At 55.6% G+C, this 18,313-nt stretch overlaps 2 protein-coding genes across 5 annotated transcripts; both read left to right on the top strand.

Annotated features, from left to right (window-relative positions):
* The first annotated feature begins 1,545 nt into the window (after nt 1-1,545).
* On the top strand, nt 1,546-13,721 carry LMAN1L (lectin, mannose binding 1 like). Of its 4 annotated transcripts, XM_037833395.1 has the most exons (13): nt 1,546-1,720; nt 3,921-4,075; nt 4,178-4,285; nt 4,374-4,432; nt 5,897-5,996; nt 6,472-6,592; nt 7,421-7,476; nt 8,155-8,287; nt 8,581-8,732; nt 9,748-9,815; nt 10,665-10,788; nt 11,461-11,588; nt 12,652-12,898. In XM_037833395.1, the coding sequence occupies exons 1-13, from the start codon at nt 1,546-1,548 to the stop codon at nt 12,779-12,781; spliced, it is 1,509 nt and encodes a 502-aa protein (XP_037689323.1). In that variant the 3' UTR covers nt 12,782-12,898. The 4 variants fall into 4 exon arrangements, 3 of the variants coding, with proteins under 3 accessions (XP_037689323.1, XP_037689322.1, XP_037689324.1); XR_005216404.1 differs by lacking the exon at nt 12,652-12,898 and having other exon boundaries at nt 8,581-8,935; nt 11,461-11,474; XM_037833394.1 differs by lacking the exon at nt 8,581-8,732 and having other exon boundaries at nt 12,652-13,721.
* A 141-nt stretch (nt 13,722-13,862) lies between these two features.
* On the top strand, nt 13,863-18,090 carry CPLX3 (complexin 3). Its single transcript, XM_037833440.1, has 3 exons — nt 13,863-14,071; nt 15,165-15,252; nt 16,966-18,090. Exons 1-3 carry the CDS (start codon nt 13,908-13,910, stop codon nt 17,188-17,190), a joined length of 477 nt encoding a protein of 158 aa, XP_037689368.1. The 5' UTR covers nt 13,863-13,907; the 3' UTR covers nt 17,191-18,090.
* The last annotated feature ends 223 nt before the right edge of the window (nt 18,091-18,313 follow it).

Below are 18,313 nucleotides of genomic sequence, written 5' to 3'. Positions count from 1 at the left end.
AGAGGCACCGGAGGGGGCACAGCTAAGGGTGCAGCTAAGGGGCTAGAGGAAAGCAGGGGGGCCGTGTGGTCAGGGCCTGTCTCAGTACAGGAAAGGGGGAGTTTCAAGAACACACATTGTAGAGTCTGGGGGAGGTCAAATTTGAGAAGTGTCAAGTGGGTGCAGAAAACAGGGTCTTCAATTGCCTTGCTAGAGCAGTTTTTGGGTGGGGTGGGGGGAGGTGGCAGGGGGCAGAAGGCAGCATCTCTGGGACCGGGTGGGAGGTGAGGAAGCAGGGACAGTGTGGGACCCTCTATGAGCTTGGCTGCAAAGGGGAGTGGGGAGAGCAGTGGGAGCCTGTGGAGGGCTGAGTGTTGAGAAATGAATTTTTTTTCTTTCAGTATGTCCTAAAATTTTCATTTAAACCTCAACTTTAATCAATTTGAAGAGCTTCAGTTATGATCCTACTGGGAACTTACAAAGTACATTAAAACGTGAGCAGCCTAGAATTCTTGGCAAATTAGTTACTCTGGAAAACCAACCTTTCTTTGGATAAAAAGAATTGAAATTTAGGATTTCTAACCTTTTAAAGACTTTTTTGTAATGGAAATTGTCAAACATATAAAACCAGAGAGAGTGGGATAGTGAACCATGTGTGCTCACCACTCAGCTTCAACAATTACCAACTCAAGGCCAATCCTAAGTCAACTGTGCCCCACCTGGTCCCCCCACCCCCACCCCATCCCTAGGGTATTTTGAAGCTAATCACAAACGTTACATCAATTCATCCATAAATCCTTAGTATGTTTCTCCAAAAGACCAAAGATCATTTTTTTAACCTAACCACCATACCATTGTTACTCTCAAAAATTTTAACAATAATTCTTTAATTTCATCAAATAACCATTGTTCAAATTTCCCCAGTTGTCTCTCTCTCTCGTTTGCATTTGGTTGGTTAAAGTTAGGCTCCAAACAAGGTCCACACATTGCATTTATTTGCTCTGTCTCTTAAGACACTCTTTTTTTCATGTAATTTATTGTTACAGAAAGCAGGTTGCTTGGAGGGATGAACATTCAGGAGAGAATTGAGCATCTCGGCTGGAGAGAAGGTGGGGGAATGAGGAGGAGGGGTTGGCCAGTCCAGTCGGGACATCCCTCTGCAGGGTAGGAGGCAGGGGGCGGAGGACAGACTCCCCAGAAGGGAGGAGAGGCCAGTGTGCAGAAGGATGGGGACTTCCATGGGGACTTCCCTGTGCATCCCTGTGGCCCCTACAGCAGTGGGGCTGAGGGAGGGGGCAAAGATGGCCTGAGCCAGGGAACAGGGGCAGAGCTCAGGCTGGGAGGGGGACAGGGCAGCCCAGCTCTGGCTGGAGATTAGAGAGGGACTGGGCCTAGGTCAGGCCTGGAAGGAACAGGATGTGTCAGGGTGGGGAGATAGGGGACAGTGCCAAAAACCAGCTCCTGGCCCAGCCCTGGCTCCTCCTGGCCTGGAACAGTCCCAGGAGCCCATCCCTGGCCTCCCAGCCACAGATCCACCCTGGGTCCTGGAGATCAGATTGCTTCACAATGCCTGGGGTGGGTGGCCCAGATGCCTTGCTCTGCCTTCTCCTTCTGCTTCTGGCCCCCCACAGCCCTGAGGGGGCCCATCTGCCTCGGCGCAGGTTTGAGTACAAGCTCAGCTTCAAAGGACCAAGACTGGCATTGCCTGGGGCTGGAATCCCCTTCTGGAGCCATCACGGAGGTGAGGGGAGGGACAGAGTGCTGGAGGGGCTGACCAGCTCTGGGTGGCTGTGACCGGGGCGGGGGGAGAGTGCACCTGCCTGTGCTCCAGCCTGTGCTGGGGCCCCAACACCCAGATGGACCATTACCCCTCCCAGGGTTGTCTCCTGCTCTACCCACCACAATTCCACCCCCACCCACTAGCCTCAGTTTCTCCTCTCTGCCTTTCTCCTTCTCTGCTCTAAGGCTTCTCTCTTCTATTGCCTCGTATTGGACTCCCTCTCCTTCCTTTGTCCCTTGGACCTGTGAACACACACCCATATGCTCACACGCTCAGGCCCACACACAGTAAACAAGGCAACTTGACCAGCGTAAACCCCCACTTTCCTGGCTCCATCCTGTCGGGCCTGCAGTTGTTCATGAGAACTGCGGGGCTACCTGGAAGGAGGCATCCTCAAGTCTGACTATTTTGCCAGAGAGGGTAAAAGCAGGCATGAAAGCATCTTGATCCGCAGGTCTGTGTTCAGAGTAAAAGACAAAGAATCTGTCTTTTACCTGGTTTTGTTCCAGAAAAGATTTTTGGTGACTTACAAGATCCTAGAAAATATAGAAGAGCTTACATTAGTAGTGAATGAAAAGAATAGGGCTCAGGGTTAGGGTAGGGGCATGAAATAAATCCAGGGTTGGCCTATTGTCAAAACATTTGTTGGGAGGTCCATCCACCAGCCAGTATTGAGATTTTATTCAGAGCCTCCTAGCAGGCCAGGCAAAGAAAGCACACAGATTTGTGTGTATTTCTCTATCTATGAGGTGTAAGATCAGACACACAGCATAATTCCTGTCTGAGACGAGAAAAGACTATCCTGAGGGGCCCCTTAAAGATGATAGGCCTTGTCAGCCAGGTTTTTCAGCCTGTCCTCCACAACAGGCACAACCAGAACAAAGCCTTTTCCACAGTGCCAAACCAGGTCCTGCCTCAGGGCCTTGCAAAGCCTGGGACATTGTAGACCATGTGGGGGAGCAGATGCACATTCTCCAAGATCACCCAGTGATATGTTCATTGTCTATTATTTCATTCATTCATTCTTTCATCTGACTCCCACCCTCTTATGCCCCTCTGTACCCAGCCCTGTCCAAGGTTCCAGGGACACAGGGCTGAGACAGTCTCAAGGAGCCTACAGGCTGGGAAGAAGTCCCACTAACAATCCATATCTGGGCAGGATGTGTAAATGTGGTAGGCATCAGACACCCTTTGCCCTCCTACAAGCCACTTCGGAGGCAGTGGTGGCTTCTAAGGGCCCGGCATCCTCTGGGCCTCCCTGCCCCCACCCGGCCTTTGCAGAGCAAACAGGCTGGATTAGCAGTCTCCGGAAGTCCTGGCCGGGACTGGGCTCTAGGCCAGGTTCCAGGCTGGCAGACGGAGGATGGGGAGCCAGCTGGGGTGGGGCCTCTGGTGTGCCTCTGTCCCTTCAAGCCTGCCTCAGTTTCTCTCCCCTTCCCTCCCTTCTACCATGGATGGCTCCTTCGTCCCTACCCCACCAGTGATAATCCTTACGCGCACTCCATCCTTCATCCTTTCCTCCCCGTCCTGAGGGTGCAGTCCCTGCACCTTTGCTTTCATGTTTCCCTCACCTTGGAATGCCCCCTGTTCTCCAGCAGAAAGCCCCCAGCCTCTCCTGGCCACACCAAAGTAGCCCTCCAAGTCCTGAACTGCCACGCAGTTAATCTCTGTAAAATGCTCTACTGTGTCGTGGCTCAGGCAGGTCCTTTTCACTCATGGGGTGCAGTTTCCTCATCTGAGCCAGTGAGAGGATTAGACAGAAAACTCTCTGATAGAAAAAAGCTTGCACTTTGGAGTCAAACAAACCTGAACTGCAATCCCCTTAGTTCCTTAATTTTTCTAAGCCTCATCTGTGAAATGGGGTTTTATAAAAACTAGCCTCGCAGACTTGTAGTGAGGATTAAATAAGATTGCAGTTAAAGTGCCCAGACTGAACCTGGCACTTCCTTGCCGTCACCTGGCAAAGGCCCCTCCAGCTGTGCTGGGGCTTGGTTCCCATTTTTTCAATTGCTTCCTGCATCTAGCTGGCCGGGCGTTATTTATTGGTAGGCCTAGGTGTCACCTCCTTCCTGCCCCAAGAGCCCAGCCCAGGCCAAGGAGGGAGAAGACTGTGGGGCAGGGGTTGGGAGGGGCCCAGGCCCTGAGCTGCCATGGCCCACAGACACCCTCCTGGGCCTGGAGGAGGTGCGGCTGGCCCCATCCATGCAGAACCGGAGCGGCGCCGTGTGGAGCCGGGCCTCTGTCCTCTTCTCCACGTGGGAGGTGGAGATGCAGATGAGGGTGACTGGGCCGGGGCGCCGCGGAGCCCAGGGCATGGTGAGTGGCCCCTGCAGGGCCCAGCAGAGGGGGTAGTCAGGGAAGAGGGTGGTGAGCTGGTTCCCACGGGGACCTCTGAGCTGAGGGGCTGGGGACCTGCAGGCCATGTGGTACACCCAGGACAGGAGCCAAGTGGGTTCCATTCTGGGGGCGCTGGCCCCGTGGGACGGCATCGGGATCCTGTTCGACTCCTCGGCCCAGGATACCGAGGTGAGTGGTGGTCCCCGGCCCACCCGGCCCTGCCCTCGCCCCTCCTCCCTGTGCCTATGGCTCAGACTACTTGTCACCTCCCATGCAGAACAGTCCTGCCATCCGGGTGCTGGCCGGTGAGGGGCTCGCCCCCCACGAGTCGCTGGGGTAAGTTCTGTCTGCACCCACTCTCCACTCCCGGGCCTGGGCTGGAAGCACCAGCTTGCACCACCCCTCTGTGCCACAGCCCCTCCTCAGGGCTGCGCCATCCTGCCAGACTCTCAGGCTGAGCAGCTGACGGTGGTCGCCTGACCCGCGTGGGAACTCCCTCCCACGCAGCCTCTGCTGGGCCTCTGTGGCCCGGGGCCCGGAGTCTACGTGCTCTTCTCGAGAACCACCCTGATTCACCTGACGCAAGAGCCCCAGGTCAAATGGTGGAGGCTGGGGCCCTGTGCCGAGAGTTTCTCCTCGCATTAGCTCAACGAATTGCCAACGCCCTTGATAAACAGGGATTATTATCAGTCCTCAGTTAGAAGTGAGGACAATGAGGCCCAGAGAAGTGAAGTGATTTGCACCAGGTCACACAACTGGGTGCAGAGCTGAGGTCTGAGCCCGACATCCCCCTGCGCACGCTGCCTGCCTGCGGGCACCCTCCCTCTCTCCCAGATGACGTGGCTCCCACCCCTCCCGGCCCCACTGCCTCCCCAGTGGCTAGGCCGGCTGTCAATGTCTCAGCAAACATCCCTCCGCTCATAACAATTAGGATAATTGCTAACATTTATGGAGCTGGGCTTACCATATCCCAGGCTCAGTGCCAAGCCCTGTGCATTCATTGTCTTGGTTAACCCTCGTAACAACGTTACAAGGTAGTTTCAATTATTAACCTCATTTTCCTGATGGGGAAATGGGCTCGGAAAGATGAGGTAGCTTGCCCAAGGTGACTTGGTGCAAAGCCAAGCGTCTGCTCCAGAGCTGGCTGGGTGCTGCCGCTCTCTTGGCTGAGGGCGTCAGGGACAGATGCTGCAGGGCGAGCCGCCTGCCGTGTCCTCTGTGCCCAGCGAGTCTCAGGTCCTCACAGGCTCAACACTCCTCCTGGCCCCAGAGCCTGCTGCGCTGCCCTGTGGGGGAGGTGGCTGGTCTCCCTGTCCTTGGCCTCGGGGATGTGTCTCCTGTTATCTGGCCTGAGTCTATCCTGCTGCAGGTCAAGCCCTTGACAGAAGGGAGAGGAGAGAGAAGCCTGACCCAGGGGCACCAGGAACTGGAGCCTAAGGGAAGCGGAGGGCAGTGGGATGAGGCAGTGGGCCCGGGCTGATGGAGGGGGGAAACCGCAGCGTCGGTCCAGGCCTCTGCCCCCATGGGGAAGGGTCACAGGGAGCCCCTCCCTACTTCTTCCATAAACTGCAAACCCCACCCCTCTGCCAAGCAGGACTTGCTTTCCTGTTCTTTCTTCTGCTGAGGAAGCAGACTACAGCAGGGGAGACTCGAGCTAGACAACAGGAGACATATCCCGTATCGAATAACCCGGTGGGGAGGGGGTGGCATGGCAGGTCTGGGCAGAGCAGCCCCTGGGGCCGCCCCCGCTGGCTGGGCCTCGGGTCCTGTGTGGCCCAGCTGGATTCTGAGTATCCACAGGGACAGAGCTAGCCAGGTGCTGGGCTCCTGCCACCGGGACTTCCGGAATCGTCCGTACCCTGTCAGAGTACGGATCACCTACTGGGGTCAGAGGCTGCGCGTGAGTCACCCCTCTGGCTTTTGTGCGTCTTCTAGGTGGGGAATGCGGATTACAGGGGCTCCGAGTTACAGAGTTGCTGCATGAGTGCCCGTGACCCTAATAGACTTGGGCTTGCGACACAGCATCCCTGGCGTGCGCGCGCGTGCGCGCGCGCGCGCGCGCACACACACACACACACACACACACACACACACACACACGAGTCCTCACACCTGTGCGGGTTCGCAGACACATACAGGCCAACACCTACACAGGCTCCTCCTCCTAGCACGAGTGCACAGCACGTCCCTGTTAGAGCTGACGTGAGACCATGGGTGGGAGCCTTCTCCAGGCCACCCTGATGACACGTCCTGCGGCTGCCTGCCCTCCTTCAGGGCCGGGGGACGCAGTGAGTCGGCGGGGGCGGTGCCTCTGCTAGAGACAGGGGAGAGGAGGGGCCCCACCTCCAGGGGCTCATGCCCTCCGTGCCCCTCAGGTATCCTTGAACAGTGGCCTCACTCCCAGTGACCGGGAGGAGGTGTGCATCGACGTGGGACCCCTGCTCTTGGCCCCAGGAGGTTTCTTTGGGATCTCAGCAGCCACCAGCATCCTGGCAGGTGAGGGTCCTGCCTGGCAGGGAAGAGTAGGGAGGCCATGCCAGACACACCCTCCTGAGTACATCTTCTGAGAAGCACAGGGTGTGGGGTCAGGCATTTCCTCACCGTGTGACCTGGGCAAGTCATGATGCAACCTGGTCCTCTGTTACCATGGGGGTAGGTGATGTCTGCCTGACAAAGCTGTTGAAAGTCCCAAATGAGATAATACATTAGAAGTTTTTATTCCAGTTTTGGCCCCATAACTGCCCTTAGCTGGGAGCTGTAGGGGCAAGTGGATGAGGCACAGTGCAAGGACCATTTAAGAAAATGGAGCCAGGGGATGCAATGCAATGGGGAGCCAGGGAGGGGCCCGTAGCTGGAAAGCAGGTTGCAACAAGAGGGTGGGAGTCCTTGGCTGTCCAGACTTTGGTCTTTGGACTCTGGGCACTGGGGAGCCATGGACAGTTTCTGAGAAAGAGCGTGACATGGTCAGAGCCATACCGGGGAGGTGCTCGTTGCATGGTTGCTTCCACCACTAACAGCATGCTCTGGGGGCCTGCGGGCATCACAGGCTCAGCTGCCACAGCTCTAGCACAGGACATTTTGTGACAGTCCAGTTTTCCCCCGTCTGCCCATGTGTGGGAGTCAACCCACAGCCCACCCATTTGCTTGTCTGACCTTCACACCTTCCCTGGGAAGTGAGCAAGACAAGGGTTAGAGAAGATGCCCAAGGTCACCCAGCTTTCTTGCCTCCCTGGGATATGATGAGGCCTGGGGGGTGAGGGCTGAGTGAAGGGCCCATGGGTAGAGGGGTCTTACCGCCCCTTCTCCATTCTGCCCCTACCCCAGATGACCATGATGTCCTGTCCTTCCTGACCTTCAGTCTGAACGAGCCAGGTCCAGAGGTGATACCAATCCCAGGCCCGTTCTTGGGGGAAGAGAAGAGGGAGAGGCAGCCCAGGGACCCTTTGCATCCCCCGATGCTTTTCCTAACCTCTACACACTCAGGCCATGGTGCCCTCAGACCTGCCATTCCATCCCTCATCCCCACCTGTTCTCTGAGCTCTGCTCAGGCCAGGCCTTGTGTTGGGCAGTGCTGAAGGCCAGAGGTGGCCCAGAGCCAGGCCCTGTCCTCAAGCACCTCCCAGGCTGGTTGGAGCTGGACTGTTACATTACAGCCCAGAGTGATCAGTGCTGGGTGTTGAAAGGCACAGGGGAGCTGTGGGAGCACAGAGGAGGGGTCCTAACCCAGCCAGGGGGAACAGGGAAGACTGCCTGGAGGGGTGAGTTTGAAGGTGAAGGGGTTGGCTGAGCAGAGGAACAGCATATACAAAGGCCTGTAGCCCTGGCAGGCGGGCTGGAACCTGGATCATGATGGGGAGGGAAGGGTGTGGGGATCAGCAGTGGAGGCAGGGCTCAGAGGACTGAGCTGAGGGAGAGATGAGGGCTCTCCCTGCCTGGGGTGAATGCTCGGGTTTGGTCTGGGAGGGAGACCAGGCTCATGGGAAGCTCTGTGGGAAGGCTCCCCTAGCTCCCAGATCAGCCATGGGCTTCGGGCCTGAGTTTTTGTCTTCCTTCTCCAGGATCCCCCCCAGCCCTTCCTGGAGATGGAGGAGCTTCGGTTGGCAAAGAAGCTGGAAGGGCTGAGGGCAAGGCTGGCCCTGGACACAAGGGAAGACAAAATTCCAAAGTCAGACTCTGAAGCCCAGGAAGGGGGTAGGGACCTGGGGAGCAGACAGGGTGGGCAGGGTCCATATGAATGTCACAGGATCCCTTAGAACCAGGAGTCCTTTAACCATTGGGGAGACAGAAGCCAACTAGTGGGACCTGGGCCCAGGTGTTCTGTCCTATCCCCACCCCACCACCGAGACACATCTTTCCAGGTGAGGGGCTTGGAGGCAGAAGCCTCTTATACCTTTCTGGTCCCCCTCTGTAAGGAGTCCCCCAAAGATGGGATCCATTGCCCCAGCCCACCTGGCTGTCTGTCCCAGCTCTGCCCCCCTCTCCAGGCGAAAGGCTCTTTGACCTGGAGTTGATGCTGGGCAGACACAGCCAGATCCTGCAGGCTCTCCAGGGTCTCTCTGAGCAGTTGGCCCAGGCTAAGAGGCTATGGAAGCAGCAGCTGGGGGCCCTAGGCCACACCAGGCCTGAAGGAATCTGGGTGAGTGGCTCCTCTGGCATCCAAGACTCCTCCTGCAGGCCTGGGGAGGCTGAGCCCCGAGGCATTGGGTCTGATGGCCCCAGCAGGCCCCCTCCTTTCAAACAGAGGAGCAGGTGCTACACTCAGGACCTAGCCTCCACCCCCCTGCCAAGGCCTGGAGGGAAAGGAGGGCAAGCACAAAATGCTGCCGGTCACAGGATGGGGTAAGGAGCTGGGTAGGAGAGCATGGAGAGCATTTCTGCACAAGCAAATGCCCACAGAGCCACGTGGCTGAGCCTGGGGAGAGGAGATGCCAGGTATTTGGACTTTGGTCTGTAGAGGCATGACAGAAATAGACTGGGTGCTAATTTGCTTGTAGCTTTACATGTAATTTGCATACGGCTTGCTTAATGCTCAGATGCACCAGAATCCTCATCTCAGCTCCAACACCATCCTTCCTTCTCCCCGGGGAGGCATGACCCAGCTGGGGGGGCCTGAAGGGTGAACTCAGCCAAGGTGTTAGGTGCTGGGCAGGGGAAGCCAAAGGCTCTTGTGGGCTTTGCTGGGCTCCAGAAGATCCAGGTTTTAATCCTGTGTCTAAAACCAGAGCAGCTTAGGATGGGCTGCTGGAGTGGGGACAAGGTGTGGGGGCCCAAGCCTCGGGAGTGGACTGGCACTGGCTCCCAGCTCGGGTTGTGCCCTGGAAGAGGGGGGAGAGAGTGGACTGGGTGGGGCTGCTGCCTCCTTCAAGGGGCAGAACCACTTTTAGAAAGGGGACAGCTTTTGAGAAAGCCCAGAAATGGACACTGTTGGGGGAAAACAACCTCCCTTATGGAGAAGGGTTTGAGAGGAGGGAGATCCAGGAGCCCAGAAGAACAGGGGTCAAATAAACCCAATGTGTCCAAAATGAAGAAGCTATAGACAGTCTGTTAAGGCCTCCTGAAAGGAAGGGGGCCACAGTGTCCCTGGGAAAGGTAACCTGAAGACAGAGGGGCTGAGTCCTGGGCCCCGAGAGAAGAGACTGGTACTCCTACAGGACTTGGCCAAGGTCAGCGCCCTGCTCCGCGGGCAGCAGATACTGCTCCAGGATCTGCAAGAGATGAGGTGAGGGCACAAGGCAAGGAAGGGGTCCTGGGGGAGAGGGAAGGGAAGTGGAGGAGCCTCTCTGCCCATTCTCCCATTAGCCTTTTGTTCCTTTAATTATTACCCAAGCACCCAGCACAAAGCCTGGCACATAGGGAGAGGCTGGGGGCTGCTTGGGTTTGTTGAGACGACCTGAATCTGACTGAATCAAGTTTAAAAGTTTTTGAAAACCTACTTCAAAAGCAAGCCACCCTGGAAGGAGCCCCTCATGAAGGCCCCTGTCAGTCATTCTCACCCCCAGGAGGCTTAGTAAATTTGAGCCTTTCCTTAGTGACAGCTCCTGGGAGGAGGGAACATTTTGATGGAGGTCTCTGTAAGGAGGACAACCAAGATCATGTCCAGTTGGAGGAGGCAGTTCCCGACTTTCCTCGGCCCCCTCCAGCTTCCCAGCATCCTGCGAGTAGGGAGATCCCTTGATGCCATGGAGGAGCCAGGCTTAAGGCTAGATGCTGTGGCTAGAGCCCAACTCCCCATCCTAACCCCCCACCCCCCTGCACACACATCTAGATGCCTGGGGATGGCAGAAAGGAAGACAGGAAGGAGCTGGATCCCCTGAAGGATGGCAGAGCCCAGGGGAGACTGGAGTCAAGACAGGCAGCTTTAGGGAGACGCTTCTCTGAGATGAAGCTGTATCAGGATCCAGCGAGATGATTTAGGGGGGGAAAGCCTAGTCCCTGAGAAGGGGACCTATGGATGGGGCCTGCTCCCCACCCATGTGCTGCCCTTGGGGATGGTGGGAAATGGTTAGGTGATTTGGGTGCAGCAAGAAGGGACAATGAGTCATTTTCCTTGGTCCCCCTCTCCTCCCAGGGAAGCAGCTGCACGCATGGCCTCACGAGCCCAGGTCTTCTACCTGCCTGTTGGCACCCAGCATCATTTCTTGGAGCTGGACCAGATCCTGGGCTCCCTGCACAAGGAACTTTGGGTCTCAGTGGTGAGGGGGCCCCATCCCTGAGGTTTGGCCTCAGCCACCCTTCTTCTAGCACTTCTGCAGCCCTAGGAACCTCCTGCTCTTTGCCTTCTCCTCCCAGGACCCCTGGCAGGCACACTTATGTCTGGGTTGTGTATGCATGGGCACATACACACACACACACATGCAGGGACGCAAATGTGACTTTCTCTCTGCCCTCTCTGCTCTCTAGAAGGTTCCAGGGTCACAGACTCAGAGAATGAGCCGGGTCCTGGGAGATCACTTGGTCCAACCCTCTTAGTGACCAGAAGGGAAATGGGGGTGGGCTTTGCTCAAACCACTAAGAGCTCAGTGGTAAAGCCAGCTCCTCCCCCTGCCCCTGCCTCATCTTGCTCTCTTTCTTGCTCACCCTCACTGTGTCTTTTGCTCTCTAGCCACTCCCTCTCTCTCATCCCTTGAGTCTTCAGCCCCCTGATGATCCCCAGGCCTTCCCAGCTATTCCCACAGATGGAGCCATGAGAGCTGGGGTGGGGAGGCAGCTTTGTACTTTGCCTTCTCTCCAAGTTCTCTGGATGACAGCTAGGATACCCCAAGCCTAGGGAAGGAAAACAGAGCCCACACCTGGCCAAGATTTCAGGATTCTCTCTCCCCTGCCGGGGAAGAAGCTGAGCCAGGACCTGAGACTCTCCCTTTCAGAAAGCGGCAGCCAAAGCTCCCCGCCAACTGGGTCGGTCCCCAGGAGCCTCCTCATGCCTGCGGCCTCGTATCTTCCTGTTCTTTCTCCTCATCCAGACTGTAGGCTTCTTCTGCTACGTGAACCTCAGGTGGGCCTTCCCGTGGGCAGGATTTCCCACACTTATCCAACATTTCTTGGTTCCGAGCAGGACCATAGGCATTCATTCCCATTTGAGAGAGGGGCACCAAGGCCCAGAGAAGACCTGCCCAGTCCACCAGTTTGCTAGGAGCACAGCCCAGGCAAAGACCCGCTCTTTCAGCAGGCACCACTGACCACCTGCTCAGCCCCCAGCCCCATCTGGGCCCTCACAAAGCTCACTCTTTAGTTTGAGAAGCTGACAAGTAACTGAGAGCCATACCCTAGGTAGTTAGTGCCATGATGGCAAGAAGCTCAGGGGCTATTGGAGAGCAGGAAAAAGCACTTGACCCAGCTTGGGGAGATCAGGCAATTGACCTGGGAGGGACATTTGAGATGGGTCTTCTAAGGTGACTGGGAGTTCTCCAGCCTGGCAAGATAGGTAAAGGTATCAATGCAGAGGGAACAGCCTGAGAACAGGCATGAAAACATAGGATTTTGGAGAAAAAGTGGAAAGTTCAGTACAGTTGGAGCAAAGGGTAGGACGAGTATGTGAAATTGGGCAAAGAAAATTGAAAAGGTGGGAAGAGGTAACATTTTGGTTTGGTGGGTGTTTGTTGAATGGATGAAACATTTAGAGATGTGGGGTGTGCTAAAAACCTCAGAAACAGGACTGACAGTCCTTGTTGGTGGAATTTCAAGACAAGAATAATCAGTGTGGGCTGGGGGGTTTCTAGAGGAGGAGTGAAGTGGGCTGAACTTTAAAGGCAGAGTAGGACAAGAGGAGACAGAGAACTTTCCAGGTGATGAGAACAGCCAAGGCATGGAGGTAGAAATGACAGCAGGCTTATTACGGGTGTGCTTAGGAGTGCAGTGGACAAGAAGGCTGGATCAACCTCGGCAGACCTTAAATGCCAGGGAGAAAAGTGGGGATCTAATGTGGCATCTAAGGGGCCAGAGAAGGTCCCAGAGCAGGGCTGTGGGGCAGTGAGTGTGGGGAGGTGAGTGGGGGAGGTCTGGTCTCAAGGGCCAAGAAGGCTGAGGCCTGAGTAACCCTCTTCTCTTCCTGGCAGCAGGCAGGAGCGGAACAAGAGCTTTCAGGAGTGTCTGTTCGCAGGCAGCCTTCCTCCGAGTTCTGCATCGGAAGTCCCCAGTGCCCTGGGTGCCCTAAGGAGACAGCCCCACACCCCCAGCATGCATGCATGATTCACCTCAAAGCCCAGGGGAAATGTCCATGTCTCATGCCTGGAGGATGGAGGGCTTGTCCAGTTGTGCCTTCAAAGTGTCTTCTATGCCTCTCCTTCTGGGCACCCAACTCCTACCCACAGCTTAGCTTTTGGGTAATTAATTCCCACCTTATTAAAGGTAGACTTCTTCTCCCCATGCTTTGATATGATCCTTTATCTTCCAGCTTTGCCTGAATCTCTTGGAAGGTTTCCACCTCCTTTTGGTAGGTAGCTGGCAGTGGGCTCCAAGCTGACAAGGAGGCCAAGGTCTCACTTGCCCTCCAAGAGACCAGATATTCCACAGGCCTTGGGCTCTGGACTACAGAGGGGTAGAGGACTGTCCTAGGGGGAGAGGAAGAGCTAAGTATAATTCTGTCCCCACCTTCACCCAGAACAGGGAGTGAAAGCTCCCAGTGCTTTTCCTGGCTCACTAGCATCACCATTAACAACCCTCTCCTTCCCCACTCCCAGCAGCTTCAGGGGTCTGCAGGGCAGAAAGAGGAACCTTGAGACCATGAACCCTCGGAGCCATAACTGGGAATCCCCCTCTAGGATCTCCCTCCCCCTTTTCCAGTGTCAAGTTCTTTGGTCAGCTTTGGGGCCAGTGGGTTGAGGGGTGGGGGCTCAGAGGGCCCAAGGTCCTTGCCCTCTTGCGGCTGGCCAGATTTCCCAGCTGAAATCCTGGCTATCAGCGACCTCTAAGAGAAGGAAGTAGGGACAGGGTAGGAGGCAGGGTTCAGGCGCATATCAGAGCAGCCCCTTCTCATAGGGAGCGACCCCACCCCCACTCTCCCCCTCGCAGGCCCTAATCCGCTGTCGGCAGTGCCGGGCAGAGCTCGGAGTTGAAGGAAGCACGTGGGGGAGGCGAGAGTGGGGAGCGGGCACGTGGTCCAGCCTCCTCAGCCCCGTGCATGCCCCCCGCCCACCGTGAGGAGGGAGGGCTTTGGGGAGATGGGGGCGGGCCCGGGCGGGTGGAGGGCGGTGCAGAGCATTGGACGCAGGGGGCGGTGGGAGCTGTCCGTGAGTTCTGGTGCTGAAGTAGGCGCGGACGTGTACGGTGTCCGGTGCGTGGTACCCGGCGCCTGGTGCTCAGGCTGACGAAGACCATGGCGTTCATGGTGAAAACCATGGTGGGCGGCCAGCTGAAGAACCTTACCGGGAGCCTGGGGGGCGGCGACGACAAAGGGGACGGGGAAAAGTCGGCGGCAGAAGCACAGGGTATGAGCCGAGAGGAGTACGAGGAGTATCAGAAGCAACTGGTGGAAGACAAGTGAGTGGGGCCCCTTCCTGGATCCAAAGATACCCCCCCCCCGCCCAGCCCTCCCCCAGGCTAGCCTCAGGCCCAAGACCCCCTCCCCTCCTTTCCTAGATGTAGATGTACCCTCTAGGCTGCCCTCAGCACCATTCCATCTCAAACTTAGGACCCCACCCCAGCTTCTTAGTTGGATCAGGAGTGGGGGAGACAGGGGCCTGGGAGGAGGGGGCAGGGGGCACGTGCATTTCTGACGTTAACAAGTAATCCCTTAATCCGCTCTGGTACCAGCTGCCTGGATCTTCTAACCGGGGCTCTGAGAGAAGGGGTGCAGCTGAGAGGTGCTCACAGTCCTGGAGACAGATCCTGAAAGGGGGCACTAATAGATAGTGGGCCCTTTTGCCAGCTGGCAGTGCTGGGACAGAGAAGTAGCCAGAGTTAGAGGCTACGCTCTGGAGCTAGACAGCTTGTGTACGGATCCTGGCTTTTCTTTTTCTTAGCTGGGTTACTAGGGAAGTTAACCTCTTTGTGGTTTGGTTTCCTCTTCTGTAAAATGGGGATGATAATCATAGTGTGTCCCATCTATATTTGTTATGAAGATCAAATGAGTTAATGCATATAAACAGCTCAACATAGCACCTGACCATTAAAACATAACACCATTAATATTTCACTTAATCCTCGTAACAGTCTTGGGAGTTGGGAAATCTTGCCCCATTTTACAGAAGAGAAAGCTAAGTGCCGTACCCAAGGACATACTGAAAGGGGTAGTGAAGTGAAACCAAATCTGTCCCCATTACTTTCCCTCCTGTCAGAGATGGGAGAAGATGGGCGGAGTCGGAGGCCACGAGGGACACGTAGTAGGGTCAGCAGAGAGAGCCAGGCAGACTGACGCCCCGCCCCGCCAGATCCGTCCAGCGGCAGGTACAAGGACTACACAGGGCGTTGCGCTAGCGGAGAGGCAGCAAAAACCCAATCGCGGCCCGCCAGGCCCGTGTGATGGAGGGATCCGGCCAGCGGTCAGGACGCAGAGACCCCTCCCGCCACTTCCTCACAGACCCTACCCCTTCTCCCCGCCCTCGCGATGACTCCGCCCCCGGTGCTCCTGCAGGATGGAGCGGGACGCGCATTTCACCCAGAGGAAGGCAGAGCGGGCCACGCTGCGGAGCCACTTCCGAGACAAATACCGTCTACCCAAGGTAAGTTGACTCTGAGCTCTGGACTCGGACTTCTTTCCCCTTGCTCTGGGCACTGCAGGTGCTTGGTTTGCTCCTTCGGGTCTCACTCACTCACTCACTCACTCGCTCGTGGTTAACCAGCACCTGACAGTTCTCGGGTACTGATTGGTTTGTGTGTCTGGAGTCAGGGCAGGTCCCTTCTCTCTGATGTCCTCCTGAGTCAGGCCCAGGCACGTGAAAGCCCAGAGGGCAGAGGACCTGAAGAAGAGGTGGAAGGCAATAGAAAGGCAGTAGATTTTACCACAGAGGATAGTGAGTGCTCTAGGGGCTTGTGAAAACATGGAGGAGAGGGGGTGGAGAATGCAACACAATTTGGGTGCCAGGCACTTGACCTTCACACCCTCACCTAATGCCCCAATAACACGGCCACATAGATATCAACATCTGCCAATTAGGAAACTGAGGCTCAGAGAGCTTAAAGGTTATACAGACAGCAAGTGGTAGAGCTGCAGTTGAAGTCAAGCCTGTGAATATTGAGCCTGGTTTGCTCCAGACCCTCAGGTTGCTTCCCAGGGTATGGAATCTGCTTGTAGATAGCAAAGTGCTCCCTTTTTTGGCCAAGCAGTCAGTGATGTCACAGGAGACCCCTGCTCCCATGCTTTACTAGGCCCTGCAGCAAGGGGTGGGCTTGTGAGTGTTCTACTCCCAATGCAAAAGAAGGGAAGCTGAGGCACAAATAACTCCCAAAGTATTGCCTATGTGCTCAGATCTCTGATGGGAAATAGAGGTACAGTGTTACAGCACTCCTAATCTTGACCTTCTACTTGAATTGGGAGATCAGATACATGGATATCACATTCATTCATTCAGCAGATGTTTACTTAGCCCCTGGCTGCCTGTCTACCCACAGGTCACCAGTCTCTTGGAAGTTTCTTAAAGGGAAATTTGGTCCAGAAAGCCTTCCTTTCTGAAAAGTTATTGCATTATACACAGGTAGGGGTGGAGTCATTCCTCAAATGCTTACACTAAGCATGTAAGACACACAACTCCTACCACTGAGGCATTCTTAGTCTAGTCTAGTAGAATAAGAAAGACTTGGATGCAAAGAGTAGAACACAAAGTGGAAAGCCCCAGAGCCCTTCAGAGAAAGACAGTGAAGTGCAACAGCCTTAAGCAGGTGCCATACAAAGAAAACAGATTTTAGAATCAGTGACATGGGTTTAAATTCAGCTTCTCCATCTCCTAGTTGTGTGATCTTGGGCAAGTTACTTAATGATCTGAGCATCAATTTCCTTATTTGTAAAGTGGAGATAACAATATCCACCTCACAGTGTTACTGTGAGAATTAAAAGCACCCAGCTCGATGTCAGGCATATAAAAGGCATTTGATAAATGGAGCCCATCACTATTACTGATTACATCCTGCAGTGTAGTTAAAGATAAATCGTCAGTATATGGCATAGCTGACTGTAGCAGTGTGACTTGTAGGTGCTTTCATTTTGTCTTTACTCACTATGCTACTCTTTCAGCATCTCAGAGTGAAGCAAGGTGATATAAAAGTGCAAGGTATAAAAGTGCAAGATCTCCATGTCCAGGTGTCAAACACTTGATCCTGGGATGTGGTGGTGAGTTCCCTGGAACATGGGGCTCAAGAATCCAGAGGCCTGGAACCCAGTCTAGGCCTCCTCCCAACCCCCTCAACACCACCTCATGCCCCTCCCCTCTTCTCTTCAGAATGAGACAGATGAAAGCCAGATCCAGATGGCAGGAGGAGACGTGGAGCTGCCCCGAGAGCTGGCCAAGATGATTGAGGAGGACACAGAGGAGGAGGAGGAGAGGGCCTCTGTCCTCGGGCAGCTGGCCAGTATCCCTGGCTTGGACCTCGGTTCACTCAAGGACAAGGCCCAGGCCACACTGGGGGATCTCAAACAGTCAGCTGAGAAGTGCCACATCATGTGACCACCTCCCATGGGTTGCCCAGGGGGGTGACTGCAGGGATGGGCCCACATGAGGACTAAGAATAAGTCTGAACTTCCAGAGACCCACACCCCATCATGGGCTTTGTTTCCCCTGCCCTACCTGGGTCCCAGGACCCTTCTCACCCATGTCCCAAGCCTGTCTTTTGGTCTCTCCCTTTCCACTGGGAGCACAGTCTCTATTCCTCACCTTTTCCCCTAAGAGCCATGCCCCCTACTCACCTGGGGAGTCCACCCAAAGTTGTCAGGAAATGCCCAGCCCTCTCTTGCCACGGTCCCAAGTTTCTGTCCCCAGGAGTACCACAGAGAGGCACAAAAACTCTGGCATGGGCAGAGATATAAGCCTCAGACAAATCCTGGAATATACAGACACACACACAGGCCAGCTCCCCTGGGTTCCCAGCCTCTCTAGATCCCAACACTCAGATACCTTCAGAGGTGGCTGTAGGTAGACACAGACCCACAGCAAACAGGAGGCCTGAGTTTGAGTCTCCACCTCTACCATCCTTGAAAGTCACTGCTCTTCCTGGGCCTCATTTCGTCATCGGTAAAATGAGGATGTACAAGGTGACTTGTCTAGCTTGGCCTCCCTGCCCCTCGGAGCCACCGCCATCCACCCCCCTTCTCAGGCAGGGCAGCAGCTGCAGCCACAGCCTCAAGCCTCCTTGGGCAGCCAGTGCCTCAACCGTGGTCTCTGGCTCTTGGGAGCTGAACGACGCTGTGTGAGGGGCTGAGTGCCAAGGCTGAAGCTGGCACTGAAGGGCAGCCAGGCAGCTCCAGGCCTTCTGTGGGCCTGGGGCCCAGCCTGTTTCTGTTCTGTTCCCGTAGAACTCTCTCTGGATTCCATGGCCGAGTTCTCCTCTCCTAGCTCAGTGAAAAATAAAAACTCCAAATGACATGCCTACCTTCCCACTTCTTATGGACCCCCAGGAGTCTTGTGAACGCTAACCCCCCAACCCTGCTCTTGGAAGGCTGTCCTCAACCTCCTCGCCCACCGCTGCACAGGAGTGAGGAGAAATCCAGTGCTAGGAAAGGAAATGTCTTCTGTGGAACCCACCTGTGAGCGCCAGACTATGTGAGATGTTCAAGCTCTCCCCTCCCAGGGC

The sequence above is a fragment of the Choloepus didactylus genome, chromosome 4 (assembly GCF_015220235.1).
Source record: "Choloepus didactylus isolate mChoDid1 chromosome 4, mChoDid1.pri, whole genome shotgun sequence".
NCBI lineage: Eukaryota > Metazoa > Chordata > Mammalia > Pilosa > Megalonychidae > Choloepus > Choloepus didactylus.
Note: the sequence above shows the minus strand (reverse complement) of the source record. Positions and strands in the feature narration are given on the sequence as shown.

What these genes read in the sequence shown, in the direction of transcription:
- LMAN1L (XM_037833394.1), top strand. Translation starts at nt 1,546, where the DNA reads ATGCCTGGGGTGGGTGGCCCAGATGCCTTGCTCTGCCTTCTCCTTCTG. An exon ending in TGAACGAGCCAGGTCCAGAG is followed by an intron (nt 7,477 to 8,154) that starts GTGATACCAATC and finishes TTCCTTCTCCAG; the next exon opens with GATCCCCCCCAGCCCTTCCT. An exon ending in AGGAACTTTGGGTCTCAGTG is followed by an intron (nt 10,789 to 11,460) that starts GTGAGGGGGCCC and finishes TCTCCCTTTCAG; the next exon opens with AAAGCGGCAGCCAAAGCTCC.
- CPLX3 (XM_037833440.1), top strand. Translation starts at nt 13,908, where the DNA reads ATGGCGTTCATGGTGAAAACCATGGTGGGCGGCCAGCTGAAGAACCTT. An exon ending in AAGCAACTGGTGGAAGACAA is followed by an intron (nt 14,072 to 15,164) that starts GTGAGTGGGGCC and finishes GTGCTCCTGCAG; the next exon opens with GATGGAGCGGGACGCGCATT. An exon ending in ACAAATACCGTCTACCCAAG is followed by an intron (nt 15,253 to 16,965) that starts GTAAGTTGACTC and finishes TCTTCTCTTCAG; the next exon opens with AATGAGACAGATGAAAGCCA.